At 47.6% G+C, this 20,266-nt stretch overlaps 1 protein-coding gene across 1 annotated transcript in view; it reads left to right on the plus strand.

The window, feature by feature from the left end:
- Positions 1 to 9,853: 9,853 nt before the first annotated feature.
- Positions 9,854 to 20,266, plus strand: part of SPON1 (spondin 1) — a 253,873-nt gene continuing 243,460 nt past the window's right edge. The window contains exon 1 of the mRNA XM_032853529.1: positions 9,854 to 10,314. Coding sequence (XP_032709420.1) covers positions 10,077 to 10,314 — 238 coding nt within the window. The 5' untranslated portion in view covers positions 9,854 to 10,076. The remainder of the gene's footprint in view (positions 10,315 to 20,266) is intronic.

A 20,266-nucleotide genomic window follows, 5' to 3' on the forward strand; every position in this document is an offset into this window, starting at 1 on the left:
GTTCTAGGGAACTACTTTGGTTTTATAGAGCTTATAAAAGAGATTAAGGAACCAGATAATCTTCTAGATTCCTTCCAATATAATGATGGTGACTCATTCATTCCTTCATCTAATTCTTCATTCATTCAGCAGACACTTAACTAAACATCTACTATATGCCAGGCACTGTGCAAGGCATTAGGGATACCAAGGAAACAGTTCCACAATGTAAGGACCCCGGGGTCTTCCAAGAGATACCAAGGGGTCTACATGGATGGTGATCCCAGGTGGTAAGTACTACAGGGGTCTTGCACAAGGAGCCTGGTGCACACCCGAGTGACAGCTCTGCCCAGGGCATCAGTGAAGTCTTCATGGGGGTGCCATTTAAGCTGTGTTTTTCAAGGATAAGGAAGGGGACTGACTATCAGCATAAGAATCTTTCTAAAAGGTCAGCATCAGAGATGCCAGGATGTGTTAAGGAGAGCAAAGGAACAGAGACAAAAGTGAAATGTAAGTTTAATGAGTTAATGGAGCCTGATGAATGAATGCTCTCTGAATTCTGGCTTCTGTATCACAGCATTAAAGTGCACTGGGCCGAGAACTAAAGCTCATTTCACATTTAAATCTTCGCAAGAGGAACTCCCAGTGCCGCAGGCTCATCACAACTGTCTCTGTCGTGACAGCTTCCCTCGTGATTCCCTGCCACGGGCCTTCTGCTCCAGACCAAGAGGCCCCTCACCCCTCTGCCACTTGCCCCTGTAGTCCGTGCTACTGAGGGTGCCTCTCCCCCTCAACTCTCCAAATCCTACCCCTCCAGCAGGCCCCACTGCTCCCAAGAAATTCTTTGGACCACACCAACCTATGGGATTTCTCCCTCTGGGGACTACGCAGGAAACACAGAGACCATTTGTCTTGGTCTTTAGCTCCCACTGAAATGTCTCTTACAGAACTGCATGGGCTCTCAAATAGACTGTGACCTTGGGCAAGCCAGTCAACTAACCTCCTCGTGCCTCACTCTGCTCATCTGCAAAATGGGGGTTATAAAAATAGGTTGTCGTGAGGATTAGATGAGTCCATGTATGGGAAGTAGGCCTGCCTGGGGCCATGCACTCTGATTATAGCAAGCCCTTTGTAGGCAGGAGGCAGGCCCTGCCATCCTTCCGAGACACAATAAAGGGCCCAGCATTGTCAATGTCATCACTATTTAACGAATGAATAAAATGTGCTTTATTCTTACTCTCTCTCTTAACCCTCAGACCCATAAATTTGGTTTCAATTTTCCAAGAGAAATCAGTTTGGGGCTGAACAGTGTTCTGGGGACTTTTTTTCCCCCAGGTCCTTGCCCTTTTGGTATATATTTGAGGTAACAGTGGGAGGCAGCTTAGTTAAGACACGATCCAATCCATAAACTTGACACCTCAGCAATGAATGGTATGTTCCAGATTGGGAGAGGTGCAAAACTTGGGCCGCAGTTAATTGGAAGGCAAAGAAGGCTTTTGTTTGTTTGCAGCATAGACACTTCATTATGGTAATAGGAAGAGAGAAGCATCTTTTCCTCTGCCCTTTCTTCGTTTTTCCTGTGTATGCCTTTTCGTACTAAATACACATTCTGGCCATTTCTACGTTCTCCCTTAACCACCTCCTCTTTTTAATGTGTCTCCTCCCTCCCTCTGTTTCTTCATGGCATCAAGCTGAAAGGATGTGGGTCCATTTTCCTCTCTCAGTGCTTCCTTCCAGCCCTGGGTGTGAGCAGAGTTGCTAACAGCTAACAAGCTCTGGCAGTTCCCCAAGGCCACAGATACATACCTTGCAGGTGATGCCATCTAACATCCTACCCCTTTGGCTCACTCTGGGACACAGCTGTGACCACCATATATGTCACCTGGTGAGCCAGGTAGGGGACACAGAAGATTATTCTTTTTTCCATTAACATTCTAGCAATGGCACATTTATCAAATTGGTCTCTTTGTTTGGAAATCAGAGCACAAAGCAGGGAGGAAGCAACAGAGGACACCTAAGCTTTGAGCACATCTTAAAAGGAGGGTTGGGGCACAAGATCTTACCAGCTTCTGGGTCTCTGTCCCCGAGTCCCACCTAGCTTTGGAGCTGGAGACCTATAACCTTGGACAGTCACTGTCAAAGACAAACCTTTGAAAGACCCCTAAAATGGGACAGAACCACAAGTGCATACATATAATCTTCTACTATCCCCCATTCCCACACACGCTGTTGCTTCTCTTCTTGAATCCATTATCTCAGGTCATTCTACTACCATGACACCCCCCCCCCCACTCCATGGATCAGGGAAGAACCCACAGAGTTCTCCTGCTCCCTTCTCTCCTCCTACACATCACCATGCACTACGTCCTCTTCATCCAAAAGGACCCTTCATGTCATCCTTTCTCCAGCCTCAGCCTGTGGCCCTCCTACGGACCACTGTTGAAGCCTCTGAGCATATGTCCATGCCCCAAACGCTCACGACAACCCATCGTCATACAGTGCCACTGAAAAGGTCGCTCTATTACCCCAAGGACACATCCTGCCTTTTCACACACCTCTGCTTTGCACTAGCCATTCCCTTTGCCTAGAACACCTCATCTCTTGTGCAATCAGTAACTTTTTGTCTGTCTTACAAGAGGGCGTCGAGTGCCTTTTCAAATGTCACATTTTCCTGGGCCCTCACCCCAATCAGAATCAGTCACTCCCTTCTCTGGGGGCTCACTAATAGTATACACGATTCTTTGTTTTACAAATATCTGCTTTGTCTGTCTCCGCAGCTTCTTGAAGGCAGGAATTATGTTCTATGTTTATACTACCTTCCTTCTGGTTGATCAATAAATGTTTGTTGAATGAAAGGATTAAATTTCACCAAAAATCGCCAAACATCTACTTCATGCAGACCCATTATTCTCAACACAGTGGAAAACCCAATGATTCTATTACAAAAAACAAACAATCTAAAATAAGCCCTTGGAGGTGACCTTATGAGCTCGAGTGTTCCTTATTTAATATCGCTGCATGTTCTGTTCTGTGTCAGCAGGTGGCAGTAGTGTGCTGTGGTCATGTGGTCTAAGCTATGAAGTTCGGAAACTTCAAGGAGGTGGCTTTGCCTGGTGGCGGTGGCTGGATTCAGAGCAAGAAAGCCCCAGGGGGAGTGTGGGCTGAGTCTGGGTCCCATGGCTGGATTTGCAAGGGCTTGTTCTTGGGTGCTGCCCACAGCTGCACCTCGCATGCTGTATTGCATTCAGACGCGATGCTCTCTCTTATCCATAAATCCAAAGCAGGGAGGCTGAGAAGTCTCCAAGTTGGGACCAGGTCTACACCTTAGGCCTTGGCCTTGGACCTATTCCTGCTGTGCAATTCCCTTTAACTTCTTTTAGTGGTGAGTTCCCATTCAGCTGTGCAATGACGGGGTCTACCTGATGATTTGTGTCTAGCCGAACTCAGACGATGACTACAGCAAGTTGGAGGTCTTAGGTGACTTCTGCTGGAACAGTCATTAAGAGATATGAGCTGATCCCACACTGCATCACATGTGAAAATGAATAAAAATGGAGGGAGCGGCAGTATAGCAGGCAGGATGCGTGGGGGGTGGTGGGGCATATCTTTCAACAATCCTGGCTCTGAGGCAGAGTAAGAGAACTGCTGGAGAGAGAGAGAAGACGGGTGAGATGTCCAGTGATGCCTAGTGCTGCCTCCCTCCTCATTCCTGATCCCATCCCAGGATGGGGAGAGACTCACCCACTCACACATGCCTGCAGGCGGTAGACATGAACAGGAAGGGAAACTGAAGTCCAAGAGACAGAGAGGTTCACAGCCAGATTAGCATTGTGCAGAAGGCAGGAGGGAATTGAGGACAAGACCACAGGTAGGGGAATCAGCCTTGGAAGAATCAAAGAATCAAACCCTTCTGCCTTTGAGGCAAGAGATGAACTTGGGTTTTGCCGATTTGGTGCCGATGATAGAGCAGACAGAGACCTAAGGAAGTTTTGTCTTCTGTTTGGGAGAATAAGAGACCGGGTTATCCCCTCCTTCCTACCAAAGAGCGAGAATATCAAGGGTGATTGAACAGGCCTGAGAAGGTGATAAGGAGTGGAAGAGAGGCGTAAGGTATTGAGAAGAATGGGAGAGGAAACTGGCTAGGAAGAAATTTAAAAACCGTAGTTAAGAACAGAATTCAGGGGTTTGTAGTAAGGCAATTGGTGGGGTTATCGGGCTTAATGCAGCAGAACTCAGAAGTCTGAGATAGCGCCATGGTTCTGCTTAGTTGATCTAGGGTTGGGGGTTAGTTGGAGATGTTAGCCAGAGAAGTAAAAGAGATGACGTCATGAAGAGCCTTGGTGAGGATGCGGTTAAAATGGTTAAGCATGGTGTCCAGACGGGGTGGGAAAGGAGTTGACAACAAGATGGGCTGGGAAAGTCAGAAGTGAGTAAGCAATAGTAGGTCTCAGTGACACGGAAGGGTCAAGGGGGTGAGGACGTGGGAAAGCTACAAGTGGAATGATGAAGGGCTGCTGGGAATCCAGATCTCCAAAGGGAGGTTTCTGTCACTGATGGCTGCTGACATGGAGGAAGCCACGCTCGTCAGAGTAAAAGAGGATAGACAGATGGCGGTATAGCACTCAGACTTTTTAGTCTCCCAAGACTATAGCAAGTGTTAGGGTGGGCAGGAAGCCACTGGCCAGTGGCAGAGTTTCCCGTGGCTGCAGGAGAATGACCTGGAGGCTATAGATGATAGAGGTAGGATGAAGGGGAGGATGAAGAAGTACAGCCTGGATGCTTTAAAGTTAGAGGGACTTTTGAAGGACATTTAGGACGCCAATTTGGATGCAGCAGTGGGAAATAGGTAGAGAAATGCTCAAGGAAGGGCAAAACTGAGTGGAGGTCAAAGGACTGGAGAGATCAGGTGAATAGAGACCTCACAACTTGAGTGGAATTGTGATATGGACCCAATCAGCTTCAGAATTCCAAAGGTAGGGTCGTTCCATAGGATATGGCTGATGCCTGGAACACAGCAGGTGCTAGGTAAATATCTCTTCAGTTAATTGATTTTTTTTTTTTAAAGAAAGTTCTGCACCCAACATGGGGCTTGAACTTACAACCCTGAGACTGTGAGTCACACACTCTATTGACTGAGTTGCCCAGGTGCCCCATTTGATTTTTCTTTTATAATTTTTAAAAATTTTCCTTCTTTTTTAAAGATTTATTTATTTATTTAGGAGAGAGAATGAGAGAGAGTCAGTGCACAAGTGGAGGGAGGGGCAAAGGGAGAGGAAGAGAGAGAGAGGGAGAGAAGCAGAGTCCCTGCTGAGCTGAGAGCCCAACACTCACTTGATCTCACCACTGTGAGATCAAGACCTGAGCCAAATCAAGAATTGGCCTCTTAACCAACTAAACCCCCCAGATACCCCTAAAAATTTTACTTCTTGTATTCATCTTCTATCTTCCATAACTTAGTCCCGAAACATATTGGCTCACCGGTAGACAGCTTTTCCGCATGAAAGGTTACAAATAGATTTTTCACAGTGATTCAGCTTCTGTTATTATCTATCTACTTTCTTTTTCTAGAAACCCCTTTCCATGGAAGCCTCTGAGTATAACTCTAGGAGTTAGAGAAGCATAGGTATTTCCCGATTCTTGTTCTAAATTAATGAGAGTAACAATACTAATTTTTGCATTAAGTCATTTTGAGGTTTACAAAATACTACCACAGTTACCCATTTATTTCTCAAAACCCCAGGATGAAGGCAAAATGGGTGTTACTATTTCCAATTTTGTACACTGAAAATAGTTTAAGCTGGTCCTGTGATGCCAAGAGCACTCAACTTCGCATAGCCAAATGTGGGAAAGCCAGACTAGAACCCTTGCATTTCAAGTCTGAGGCAGTGGTTTCCTAAACTCTGACTTGAATTTGTTCGAAGTGCAGATTCAATAGGTCTGGGGTGGGATTCTCGAACCTGCTTTTGAGGCAAAGATCTAGTGCTGGTGTTTCAGTGGACATACTCTGAAAAACACTATCTAGAAACTTCTTTTTCCCTTCTCTCTTAAAGGGAAAAAAAAAAAAAGGCTGATCTTACCTCTTACCAAAGGAATTTTTTTCTTTTCTTTTTTTTCCTTTTTTGGGGAGGGTCTTGGATAAGTAGGGCCCCCAGCTCTTCTTTTCTGTGATTTACCCACACACACTGATAAAGTTAATTATCTGCCCAGGCTAAATGACTTTCCCTAGCAACACCCTAGCAACTAACATCAGCTCTGCCTTAGGCTACAAAACTGGAAAGAGATTTCTTGAAGTCCAGTGTATTTTACAGCGGAACAAAACATCTGAACAGGAAATTACGTAGAAAGTAAAGTGGATTCATAGCTAAGAGATGAGACTCAGACACACACGAAACAGTTCATGATGATCCACGAGAACACAACAGTCAAAATACAAAACTTTCTCTTTGTAAGTTCTACTGAAGTCCAGAGGAGAGAATGCAGGATCTCATTCCATGGAGGAGAGAATATAAATGGGTCGTAGGAGGGGAAGGTATTCTAGGTGATGAGAAGCTACTGGCAAAGATGTTAAGGTAGGACTGAAAGCGGGGGACCACAGGAAACCCAGCTGGCAGCTCTGAGAGCTTAGTCTGGGATCTATATCCAAATCATGGAGGGCGTTGAAGGTCACTTGAAGAACTTGGGCTGTGAAAGACTTTTTATTCCTAGAACATGATGTGCATGGAGAATAGGGTGTTGAACCACAGAGGCAGTCCCTACCCTTACAGAGCTTAGAATCTAGTGATGGAGGCAGATGTGGAATAAGTGCACAATGTAAAAATCAAACATAAAAATGAATATGGAATTATAAATCTTGAGAATATTAAGAGAAAATATATCCAATTCCCGGAGAGCATATAAAGAGGAGCATATAAATAGGCAATCAGGAAGGACTCCTCTGAAGAAGCTGTTTTGCACAGAGATCTGAAGAGGCTCAGGAGTTGGCTGGGGACTGTGGCAGGTGGGAGAGACTCGAGCGTGGGGCACCAGGCAGAGAGAACAGCACAGGCGCACGCTCAGAGTACCTGGGAGCCCTGGTGACTGGAGCCTGAGACAGAAGGGGTGCATGGCCGGAGAGGATTCCGGAGAGCATTGGAGGCCATGCTGAAGGTTCTTTCTTTCTTCTGAGAGCCCCAAAAAGCCACTGAAATGGATTTTAACCTTGGAATTAACATTCAAATCTGCATTTTTAAAAAGGATCATTTGGGCTTCTGTGCAGAAGGCATATTGAAAGGAAACAAGAGTGGACATGGGCAGCCCAATTAGGATGCTGAGAGATGGTGACACCTGACTGGTGTGGTGGCAGAGGAGAGGGAGAGAAATGGACAGGTTCAAGAGGTAGTTAGAAGGTGAAACTTGGTGATGGATTGGATGTGTGGGGAGAGAACAGAGGTCTGATGTGGCAGCAGAGCTGGGCTGGGAAATCTAGCTTGGAAAGTGGCAGTTGGACCGCTTAGAGCCTGCTGTCATAGCCCAGATGACAAGGTTAGCACTGCATAGTGGGAAGGACCCCATTCCGGTGCTCGGTGAGACCTATTTTGAATCTTGCATCTTTTCCCCTTACTAGCTGTGGCACCTAGACAAGAGACTTTATAGGTTCCTAGTTTGGGAAACGAGGCAGGAGGGGAAATGGACCTCCTTCTTGACATGGTTTTCCTGTCAACATTTAATAAAAAATATAACTCTTACATCCCTGCCCACTCCATCCTTGCCCAGATCCATGTTAGATTTGAATACGTTGATTTACATGAAAAGAGCATGTATTTGGGTTCTTGGACATAGAGTAAGATCTGTAAAGGCAGGAGCCACATTTTATGCATCCCTGTATACTCACTGCTGTCCTCTGAGATAAAATCTCACACAGTACTTATTTTAGTTTGTAGCATATATCACAAGTATAACTTGAAAAGATTCGGTAACTATGTATTCAGTGTTTCCTTTTCTCACTGAATTGTAAGATCCATGAAGACAAGTAATAAGTCTATCTTGCCTCCTGGCGCTGAGCACATGGAGGGCCCTCAACATAAATGAATGAATGAATGAATGAATGAACGAATGAATGAATGAATGAATGAATTTTTTCAGTGGTGCCCGCTGCTCAGCACAGACTGGGCCCCAAATCTGCACTCAGCAGAAGCATCTGGATGACTGGGACTGTGCACCACGGAATCTAGCATCAGCCCCAGCCAGTGACACGGAGATAATTCACTCGGGACACAGACGTGAATCCGAGTGTCACCTGTATAAAGGAGGGCTGGTCAGCTGGATCAGGAGCTGCTGGTCAAGGAAGGTGAGGACTGAGAAAAGAGCAGAACTGGCTTCAGTAAGGGGACACTTGTGGGTGACTTTCGAGAGGGTGCCCAGTTAACAGTCTCAGTGGGAGTCCCAGGACACAGATTGAAAAGTTAAGTGAGCAGGTGTGGACAAATGGAGATCTCCAGTGCAGACAGCTCTTCCGAGCTATTTGTTAGTGACGTCAAAAGGAAAAGCCTGACCAGGAAAACAAAGGGGATTGCTTTATAAATGTAGGCCCTTAAGATGTGTTGATGACCCAGGGGGAGGAAAAGGGGGTCACTAAAACTCATGAAAGCACCTGGAGAGGGTTGCTTGTGCACACTGAGGGGAGGCACGGGCCTTAAGGCATCTCCCCCGTGGGCCTGGTCTTCCGTGCTGTGGTACCCAGAACCAGCCCAGACCTACCCATGGGGATGCAGGCGGGGAGCCCTGGAGGCTAGCCCTGGTGTTTTATCTGGGTCATTTCCTGGAACTGTAGCACCGCCTAGAGGAAGGGCGTTATTAGCCTGGAGGCTCACACAGGTCCCTCCAGACCAAATAAATAGCCAAGGCCTCACAGTAGGTGAGGGGCGGGACTAAAGTTTGTTTCAAGTTTGTCCCCAGGGAAACGTTGGGAGCGATTCCTTCACCTGGGCCTTTTCCCGTCTGGCTTTCGGATTGATGCCTCAGGCTCCGTTCCTCTCTAAACATCGGTTCCTGGGGACGGAGAACCTGAACCAAACTCTAAGCCAAGAAAACAGACTTTTCTTTGAACCTTTCGAAACTCCTTTTTAGGGCTACATGAGGACTTACCCGGGCCTTGGGCACTTTTGTCTTTGGGGTCTGGGGGGTCTCTTTCCTTCATAAAACAATAGTAAACATTCTATTTTATGACTGTGTAGGTATAAGTAGAAATACATTAACGTTATATAGGATAACATTTTATTAGACCTAAATGGTTTCTTCTTCTTCTGATTTCAAAGAAAATATTTTCAGGAGTCTCCAAAAATATTTCAGGCCGTAGGCGCTGTGCCTACTGGGCGCAGCTGGGTGAGTCATGCGGCTCCTTTCTCATCCTCCAGTCTGACCTGCTCCAAAAGAGCAATAGAGTCAAACAGTCATGGCATCCGACCCTCACTTAACTGTTCATAGCAGCAGGCCTCAGTCTGCTCATCTGTAAAATGAGTGAAAGTGCGGTCCTGTTTGCTGTGCGCAGGGAGAGTGGAGAGTGTAGAGTGGAGCAGATACCCTTCGCCAACCACCCAGCATACTGGTAGGAGCAAGTAGGTGTGCAACAAAAGTTAGTTTTCAGTCTTTCCCTCCCTGGAGCACTCGACCGCGCAGGGTGCAAAGGTGTAGCTGGGGTGGGGACCTCAGCCTCCTTGGTGGTGGGACAGAACCCGTCGCGTCCCCGTGCCTTATGATTTCCTCCCCAGACCCTGGGAATCCGGCGTCGCAAAACAAACACCGCCGCGCCGCTAATCGCCCGCTCGGAAACAAAACAGCGCTGCGCTCAGGGATCTGGGCAAGATCAGCCCGCCCTCCTCCCCCTACGCCGCCGCCCTCCCTTCCTCGCGCGGCTCGGGAGCTCAGCTCAGCTCAGCGCAGCGCGGCGCAGCTCCGCAGCCGCCAAGGCGAGACCGGCAAGGTCTCCCGGTTGCCAGCGCCGGCTCCGAGCTCCCGCTCCTCGCCCGGGCTGCGCCGGGTCTCGCTTCTACGGGGACCCTCGGGCAGGCGTCGCGTGGCGAGGGCCGGCGGCAGTCGCACAAAGTTGAGCGCCCGCGAGGATGAGGCTGGCCCCAGCGCCCCTGAGGCTAAGTCGGAGTCCAGCGCTGCTGGCCCTGGCGCTGCCCCTGGCCGCGGCGCTGGCCTTCTCCGACGAGACCCTGGACAAAGTGCCCAAGTCGGAGGGCTACTGCAGCCGCATCCTGCGCGCCCAGGGCACGCGGCGCGAGGGCTACACCGAGTTCAGCCTCCGCGTGGAGGGCGACCCCGACTTCTACAAGCCGGGAACCAGCTACCGAGGTAAGTGGCCCCGCGTGGCGCCGGGGGCGCGGCCCCCGGCCCCCGGCCCCCGGAAGGGCGCCGACCGCGCGGCGCCGGAGGAGGGCGCACGGTCCCTGGGCGCACGGTGCCGGCGGAGCCCAGCAGGGGCCCTCTGTCCTGGCTGCCCTCAGCCCCTGTCGCCGCGAACCCTGTGCGGCTCCCGGGCCAGCGTCCGGGGCCGTCGCGGGGGTCGCAGCCAGGCGGTGCAGCCCCAGTTCCGAAGCGCGGTCCCCGGGCGTGGGTTGCAGCCGAGCTACGCGCCACGCCGGCCTGGCTGGGAGGCAACCTGGCTTCCCCCCTCCCTCCCGCCCCCTAGCCCGCTCCGGGAGACCAGTGGAAACCCGTCTTCCTCCAGATCCGCCTCTGGAGTGGAGGGAACCCTGATTTCTCTCTGTCGGGTCCCAGACCAGGTGGGGGACAAGCTTCCCCCTCTCCCACCCCTGAAGGGGAGGATACCAGCTTCTCTGAGACCAGCCCCCGGGACGGTCACTCCAGCTTCCTCGAACAGACGCCTTCAGGAAAAGGGACATAGGCTTCTCCCTTGACTGGTCCCGGGGCACGGGGAGGAGAGGAGGAAGAGTCTGAAGCTTTGGGAAGGGCCCTCGGAAAGAACTCCAAATTATTTTCCGATGGTCCCAGGCGAAGGAGAAGAGTGGATTTCTAGGACAGGCTCCCAATGGAATGGGCCTCCAAGGAACGCTGTGAGGGTTCGGAATGGGAAGGGAAACCCCGTGGAGACGGAAAGGGAAGCCCAAATTCCCGAGACCTGCTCCCTGGAGGCCGGAGCATCCTGGCTCCAGCCACCCCGAGGTTCTGCTGCGGGGGGGATGTCGCGCCTACACTCCTCCGCCAAGCGCGGGCTTTCATGGGCGCGGGGAGGGGATGTCCAGGCAGGTGAGCGCCTCCTGGGTAGGAGAGCCGCTCGAACCGCGCAGACCTAAAGCCCCCTGACTCCATCCCCACCTCCCACCACCTCTCTCCGCAGCCCAGCATCTCTCCTAGACATCTTTTACCCGCGCAGCAGCCGCCGTTCTCCAGTTGGGTGACAGGACCTGGGGCAGGGAAGGAAGCCTGCCCCGGTTTCACCTGGGGCTCCGCGGGTGGGGAGTGACGGGCTGCTTGTCCCCCCCCCCCCCCCCGCCCCTCGCCTCTCGGTAAGGCAGCCCTGGCGCCTCGCGGGTAAGAGAGGGTCTTGGGGGCAGCTGGTGGGCTCCAGGCCACCGCCCTTGCATCCCCGCCTTCCGGATTCCCAGAGCTCTGCGGCAGGAAGCGGTGGAGAGCCCTGGAGAAAGTTTGGGCCACTGTCAGCGGGCGCACCCGCCGCACAGGCCACCGTAAGCAGCCGCTACCCTTCTCTGAACGCTCCTCCCGCTTCCCGGATCATGTCCCCGGGACCGTGTCCCAGACTTTGTCCACCTGGAGCTTCCCAGAGCGGCGTCCGGGCGCCCCCCGCACGCAGCAGCGCTCAGCGCGTGGCGAGCCCCTCTGACCCCCGCGCACAGGCCAGCGGGACCCTCCGTACTGCGCGCAGAAGGAACCCCCGGCCCAACCCGGGAAGGGAGCCCGCGGAGTAGCGGGGCTTGCGGGTGCGGCCTCAGCCTTTCCGAGGAGCTGGGAGACAGCCAGTCCTCTCCGTGGGCCAGAGGGAGGCGGGAGTACTCCTATTGGCCTCTTGAGGCCTCACCAAAAACCCAGGACCTGGTTTCCCTGGGGAACCCGCCCAAGCTCCACGTGGCGGGGAAAGAGGCAGCTTTGGAGTCAGACGGACTCGGCTTTAGTAGCTGTGTGACCTTGCGCAAGTCCTTTAATTTCTCTGAACTGATTTCCCAACAGTGGAAGTAGCTATTTACCCAGCTGCTCTGGTGGTTGTAAGGAGTAAATGAGATAACAAAGATGAGTCGCCCGAGGTGCCCAGGACATGTTTGCTTGAGTTGGATATGAGGCCCTTTTTTGTTTAATAACAGAGGGATGTGCCTAGTCAGATTTGATTTTGATGTGTGTGTATGTAATTAAAAGTAGGTGTTCTCAGCACTCCTTAGGCCAATCTACAAGTGAATGGTGGCTATCTGGGTCCTCATGAATTAATGGAATGACTGAACTAATGATTTTTTTGTACTAGCCCAAGACTGTTCTTAGTATAAGCCCAAGAGGATATTTTTAGGTGATTTAGGCAAGTGGAGGGGCCCATGCCCCTGTCCTACCAGGCATTTCTTCCCACCCAAATCCTCCCTGTTGGGCTGAGCATGGGCAGCAGGTACCCTAACCCTGGGGAGTAGAGGCCCCTGGTATTCTCATGATTGGCAAAGTGTCCATGACCTGGAGGTGAGAACTCCGACTGGTGGTGGGGGGCACCAGACTTCCACGGACAGGTTTTTCCAGCCTAATCATTAGCCTTTTGGACTGTGACTCCTCACTAGGGCTATTGGCCGGCAGTCTCCTTTTCTCCCTTCTGATGCCTGAGAGATCTTGGAAGGAAGATGTTGCAGGAACCATGTTCGGGCCTTCTGAGCAAATACCCTGAGATTAGCAAACCTGATTCCGCCACTCAAAGTTAGGAGGAAAAGGGTGCTCGCCTAGTTAGTTTGCGACATTTGCTGTTGGCTTATACTTTCTTAGAATAATTATGTTAAAAGTAAATCGAATGCATTCTGTTCAGGGTATTGACTCAGGGCCGTGGGAGTTAACATTCCTCTGGTGTTCTGGTTGCTTTTTTACTTTTTCTTGAGTTAGAGCCCCTCACAAGCCTTGGTATCAATGGCTTGTTTTCCTGCCTGAAATCTTTGTCTCCAGAATTTCTGTTCATCCCTGAGTAGCTTCTGCTCTCCATGCCCCCCACCCAGGATCTCCTTTAGGTATTCTACACTGGATTAAAATGGGCACTGTGTTAAAAAACTATATATATATATATATATATATATAGAGAGAGAGAGAGAGAGAGAGATGAGATGAGATGAGATGAGATTTCTTCTCAGCAGCCAGAATCCAATGGAGATTATTATTCAGGCTTTTCTGAGTTGTTAGTACTATATTGACTTCCTTCTCTCTCCCACCACTTCTCTCTACTCTCCCTCCCTCTTCCCCCTATCCCCCCTCCCTTGGCAATAACTGTGCTTTAGAAATCTCTGAAAGGCCTGCTCTGTTTCTGACCATGGCCTCCTTTGACAAGGAGATTACAGTGATTAAAAATAACAAGTTGAGGATCCTCAAGGGGCTTCCCATATAGGAGGACAATTTGCAGGACCAGCCATTCCCAGATCACAATTTCAAGCCAAATAGAAGAGAATCAGCTGAAATGTTCAAGAATTGATTGAAAATAAAAGAGGCTCTTTTGTCTAACGAAAGGTCTGTTTATGAGGAAAATAAAGCCAGACCCTGGCTAATGAGAGTGGCTTTTCCTAGATGCTCTTTAAAGGGAAATTTCAAGGAACTTGATGGGAAAAGAATGTCCAGTTGAGGTTTCAAAAGCTTGTCCAACTTCAAGCACAATTGGGGGATTTATTCTAAACAGGGAGGTTTGGAGACCTCCAAAACTGCCTGGCTTTCTCTTTCTTTATCCCACCCTGGGGCACACAATGCCATAGGAGTGGGTGTCCCGGAGAGCGCCATCTCAGTCTGGTAGAAAGAGCTTAGGCTTTGATGTTGACTGTGTCTGTTTCAACTTCTGCTCAGTCTATATTCACTGTGTGACCTCAATTAGGCCACTTCACCTCTCTGAGCCATAATTTCTCCAGCTGTAAAATGAGAGAGCTCCCCCACTCCTTACAGCATTGCTGGGAGAGTCAGACATAATCTTTTTGTGGTGGGGGGGGAAGCTGTCATAGAGTAAGTGCTCAAAAAATATATATATAATAAGATGATTATTTTGGAAATAGAAAAATACTTGGCAGAGACACTGGATGAGACATTATGTTAAGTACTTCCTACTCATCTCACTTATTCTTTCCATTACTTTGAGGTAATTTATTGTTATTCTTATTTTACAGATGTGATGACCAACTCTCAGAGAGGTTTAGGAACTTGCCCATGATCACACAGCTAATAATCAGTAGAGTCAGGATACAAACTAAGGGATGTTTGACTCCTAAACGTATGTTCTTAACCAGCCTTCTATATTGACACAGTAAAATGAAGGGGGAATAAAATGAATTCACTCTAGCTACCCTCGGGCTTCTGGATGGTGAGTCTTCATTGAAGGGAAGGAGCAACATTTCAAGATAATAACTGACATATCTTGGGGTACAAAGTATAAAGTGATGGCTCCTTATTTACATTTGCTTTTTTTCTTTTTATAGACTTCAGGATTGCATTTCCTCATAAACCAGAGAATTAATTTAGGAACATGAACAACCTTGTCAATCTATAGCCAAGGCCTTTTGTTTGTGGGGAACCAGAAACAAATTGGATAGGGAAAAAACCCTAATTTGATGGTTGGTTTATTTTTACATGCAGATGTGTACCACCATGCCTACCAAATGATGTATTTGGAAAGTACATACGGAGAATCTGAGAAATTTAAACTGGATAAGGACTTTTAAGTAAACTATTTCTGCTCTAGTGGGGTTTTAAAAAATTAAGTACTGCTGATGAAATTGTAATTCCCTGTAAGTCGCCCCTCCCACCTCTCCTCTTTTCTGCTACCATCCCCGTCTTTTTTAATCACGTTACTTAATTTTTTAAACATCCCCCCCTCTAATAACTATTTAGTTCAGATTGATAAAAATTAAGAGTTTCATGAAATGCAAAAAAAAAAAAAAATAAAACTTAACCAAAAATGAAAGCATATCAAATAGACATTTGTCAAGGTTAGAACTTGGGTACTCCCCACGCACGGTGAAGTTGTCATTCCATGGCTGCCAACTGACTCAGCTGGAACAATAGGGTATGACTGCCGATATGTCCACCAACATGGGCTGACATAGCAAGAACTTTTCACCATTCCTCTCCATTTGCTTGTTACACAGAGTGTCAGATGTAGGTCAATATTAATTTTTGTGGGGGAGGAAAACCCCTTACCAAGTTATATTAGTTGAGATACAAGTTAAGTACGTGTTCCAAAGAGACCCCAAAATACAGTGTTTTGAATAAATGGGAAGTCTCAGATGATGGACAGCTTTGCTCCACAGGGTCAGCCAGGAGCCCAGATTCCTTCAGATTCTAGCCAAACCCCTAGAACTCTGCTGTCCCGTAGGTGGCCACGAGGGACAGCACCTGAAATGTAGCTAGTCCACATTGAAGATGTGCTGTGTCAAGTACATACTGGTTGTTGAAAAATTAGGACGAAAGAAAAATAAACTTCTCCAATAACTTTTTATGTTGATTACATATTGAAGTGATAATTATATATATTAGATTAAATAAAACACAGGGCTAAAATTAATTTTACTTGTTTTACACTTACGTCTACCAGATACTTGTTAACAAATACACTGAATTTCACCTGCCTTGAGCTTATTGCTACTGGACAGCACTGTGGGAGTGCTGTAACCATTCTGATGAATGGTTACATCATTCATCAGAATGGTTATAGCTGTGTCACTACCAACACATCTGGGTTCTGGTCAGCTGGCAGCTTTCTTTTGCATCACGTGAACCAGAATGGTGCCCAGCACTTCCAAACACACTCTACTGGTAAGAATTTAGTGACTTCACCACATCTAGCTGCAAGGGAGCCTGGAATTTAAATTTAAATTAAATGTATTTAATTTAAATTAATTTAAATTTAATTAAATTTTTTTCTTTTAAACGCTGATAAATGCTGTCAGCCCCCAAATCTCTGGTCACTTTACGCACATACAAAATGAGAAAAAGGAATGTAGACTTACAAAGAAGAACCATTTAGCTTTTATAGGTCCTTCTTTTAAAGGACTAGAGAATTTACTTTCCCAACAAGAAACAAATTCAGAAGGAAAGAGTAGGAGGAAAATCACCTTCATCAGCCTATAAACAGATACTCAATACCAAAAAAACTGTCAACTCCAAAAAGATGCCAACTGTTTAAAAAAAAAATGGCAGACGACTTTAGATAACAAAAACTTTCCTGGAGATTGAGGAGGTAGAGGTGGTCGAATTATTCAGGAGGCACCAAAAGCATACGAATAACCTTGTAATGAAAGGAAGGAAGACTGAGATTCAGAACAAAAATGTTTTATTAGGCAAAAAATAAAAATAAAATAAAGAATATATATATATATATATATACACACACACACACATATATGTGTGTGTGTATGTGTGTGTATGCATATAAACTATCCCAGTCCTAAATCCCAGCACCTGGGAGCGTGACCTTATTTGGAAATAGGGTCCCTGGAGATGTAACTAGCTAGGATAAGGTCATATTTGAATAGACTGGGCCCCTCATTTAGGAGGACTTGTGTCCTTCTAAGAGGGGAAACTGGGAATACACAGATAGGCACCTGGGTGAAGGCCATGTGAAGAAGTCCAAAGCCAGGGCAATACTTCAAGCTGGGAGAGGGGCCTGGAACAGATCCTTCCTTAATACCTACAAAAGGAGCATTGCCTACCAACATTGTAGCCTCTATAACTGTGACACTGTCCACTTCTGTTGTTTCAGCCACTAGGCTTGTGGTATCTCGTAATAGCACCCCTAGAAAACAAATACAAACCTTCTTAGAGGAAAAGAAACCAACCAGAAGCCCATGGGGAATTGGAAAAGAAAAAAAATCTATCAATATATATAGATATCTATATAGATATCTAACTCTTTAAAACATTGAAAAGGAATGCACATTTGTGAACCCTGTGAAAAGGAAAACAAGCAAACAAAACAAACTGAGCCCCAGGATTCACTTGGCTTTTCACCTGGAGGAGTTCTGGATGGTGGGGTTAGGGAGGAGATTCCAAGGAAAAGATGGGAGTCTCCCTGGTGTGAGGAAAGAGAAATTGGAATTCAGGAAGGCTACAGTGATGAAAAGGCCATGGGTTCCAGAAAGAAGGAAGTCAAGTAGAAAACAAACTCTTGGAAATACACACTGGAGTCCTCTTGAGTCCTTGCTCAATAGGAAGCAGTGTGTGTCTAAGAAAATGTCCCAGCATCTGGCTCTTTGAACGTTTAACTGGGCAGCCAAATGCCCAGCCAAAACATGGGGAAAGGACTCGTTGTTGTTTTCCAAAAGGGTGAAGGTGAAAATGGATTTAAAGGCACAATTAGCTATCTCTGCCACATGTTTTAATGCGCAGTTGTATAAAAACAGTATTTTGAGTCCTCTCACCCAGTGAAAGGTATCTAGACAGTCTTCTCAACAGCATGTGAGGTTGATATACTTGCTAAATGAGTCCATAGGGAAAGGAGAGTTCCTGTGTGTGTGTGTGTGTGTGTGTGCTTGTGTGTGTGTGTGTGTGTGTGTGTGTGTGTGTGGTATTGATAAGTTTCATAATGAGAAGAAAAAGGTATGTCAGACTGGCCTGTTCTGTCTCACCTTCTCCCTCAGTAAAGGAGGAAGCTATAAGGAAAGAAAGGAATGAAGGCGGAAGTAGATAAAACAAGACAATGAGAGAGAGAAGAAGGAGGAGGAGGAAAAAGAAGAAAGGGAGGAGGAGGAGAAGGGAAAATAAACTAAAAGAGAAGAAACAAAAGCTCCCTGGGGTATATATTCAGAATGAAAATGAAAGACAATTTGAGGAGACAGGAGACCCAGGGTTAGGTTCAAGAGGCACTATGGAAAGCAAAGATTCCATAAGTCAAAATTATTCCTTAAAAATCCTTTCAAATTGTACATAAACTACACAGGTACTAGACTCAAGGTAGCCTTATTTGTGTCCCCTTCTAGACAGTTCTGTTAGTGGGGAATGGAAGCAAACCGACATTTCGCAGAGGTCCAGCGCTGCTAATTGTCCTTCCAGCGCTGGAAGGGACCAATGCTCCCCCAACTGAGTAACAGGTAAAACAGTTTGCTTGTCCCCAACCACTGACGTGACAGGTACAAAATACTCACTGTGATGGGGTGAGGGGATGAGAGTCTCCTCTCATGCACACTCAAGCACGTGTGTGCATTGAATGGAGTGGCAAGTGGCCCAAATTATCAAAGGTGTTCTTTCTTCTATCTTCCTTTGACAGCGTACAGTTGTGTGTGTGATGACGTCATAGACATCTACAGTACCAGGGAGCTTATCATGTCATCAAATGCTTTCCGCATGGCTGTCCAGCTCTTGCTGGCATACATTTCCCACTTTCATAGGGTGTCTTGGCTGGGCTGGAGTTGGGGCTAGGATGGGAACGGTAAGGGGTTAGGTGACATCATCAGATGTCCTTGGAAGCTCGACATATTCAAGGCTTCTAACTTTCACAGAATATTCAAAACTTCCATGAAAAGTTCTGGAAAAGTCAAACACATCTATGGGATTAGCTGAGGCCTGGAAGACCCATGGGAAATAACTTGAACCCTATCTACAGTTGTGGCTCAGGTATTTGCAGATATGCATCCCTGGACTTCAGGAGGGCAGAGAAGGGCTCCAAGCACAAGCCACCGTGTGTGGGGGATAGGAGTGTGGGTGGATGGGCAGAGTCAGAGTAGGTCATAAAAACTGGATGGTGATTCTAGGTGCTATAGGAAGCTCTTAATGATCCTCCTCCTGTCCTCTCCTCCTCCTTTTCTCTTTCTCCTTCTCTTCAGCCTTCTTCATGTTCTTTCTTTCCTTTTCTTTCTCCCCCAGCTGCAACACTACCCTTTGAATTTTACAGATACACCAAGCTCATTCCCACCCCAGGGCCTTTGTACATACGCTTCCCCATGACGAGAATGGTCATGCTCACATCTTCGTGTGGCTCACCCCTCGTCTTTTAAGTTCGACTCAGATTTTATCCCTTTAATGAGGCTTCTCTGACCACCTATGTTCCCCATTACATTTGCCTGATTTTGTTTTCATCATAGCCTTTAATCACTCTCTGAAATTATCTCGTGTATCATCTACCTCCTCATGCTAGAATAGGAGCTTTATGAGAACAAGGACTGTGTCTTTCTTATTTGCCATTTCTAGCACCCAGAACAGTCTGTGGACATAACAGGCACTAAATCATCACTCTTGAAAAACAAAACAAAACAAAACAAAACCAACAATAAAGAATGCTGGTGTGAGATCTCCCTCTAAGAGACTTAGATATGAGAAAGAGAAAGAAGAGAAAGCGTTTCTCTCTCAGCCAGAGAAGTGAGACCAGGGATGGGGACCAACAGCAAGGAGGGAGCTCCAGGTGGTGGCCGCAGAGAGAAAGGATGCCCGGTGCCCTGGGGGCATTGGCTGGGGGGTGTTGCGGTGAGGGTAGGCAGATGGCTGTGTCCCAGGTGAAGACTGTTGGGAGGAAGGTGATCGGCATGCTGGAAAGTCAGGTCAGGGATGGTTCAGAGGTGAAGATCTGAAGGACAGCAAGCAAAAGAGCAAAGGGAAGGGGTTCCAGCTTCAGACACTGGCTCTGATTGAATGAAAAAGGGGGCAGAGAGGATTCTCGATCCATCAGACCTAGACACCAATTATCAAGTGACTTTCCCTGGAATTACCACTTGGTGGGATTATTTGTGTGGTTTCCAAACTAGCTGTGCATCAGAATCACTTGGAAAAGTAAACAAACCATAGCTTCACGGGACCCACCCCAGACAAAGGGCTGGATTCCAAGCAGGCTCCACGCCCTGCACAGAGCTCAACATGGGGCTCGATCTCATGCCCCTGAGATCATGACCTGAGCTGAAATTGAGAGTCAGACACTTACCCGACTGAGCCACACAGGCGTGCTCCCCCCAACGTTTTTTTAAATTTTAAAACAAGATGGGGAGAGACAAAGAGAGGGTGACCAAAAGGTAGTCACTTTTCTATGAGCATGCTTCCCCACCACAGCCTCTCCCAGCCCCACCACAGCCTCCCATGCTCTATGTAGGTTAATACTGCTCACATCACTGCCCTTTCCTGTTACAGTGAGTGG

Source organism: Lontra canadensis, unplaced genomic scaffold (genome assembly GCF_010015895.1).
Source record: "Lontra canadensis isolate GAN:19392208 unplaced genomic scaffold, GSC_riverotter_1.0 scaffold7, whole genome shotgun sequence".
Lineage (NCBI taxonomy): Eukaryota > Metazoa > Chordata > Mammalia > Carnivora > Mustelidae > Lontra > Lontra canadensis.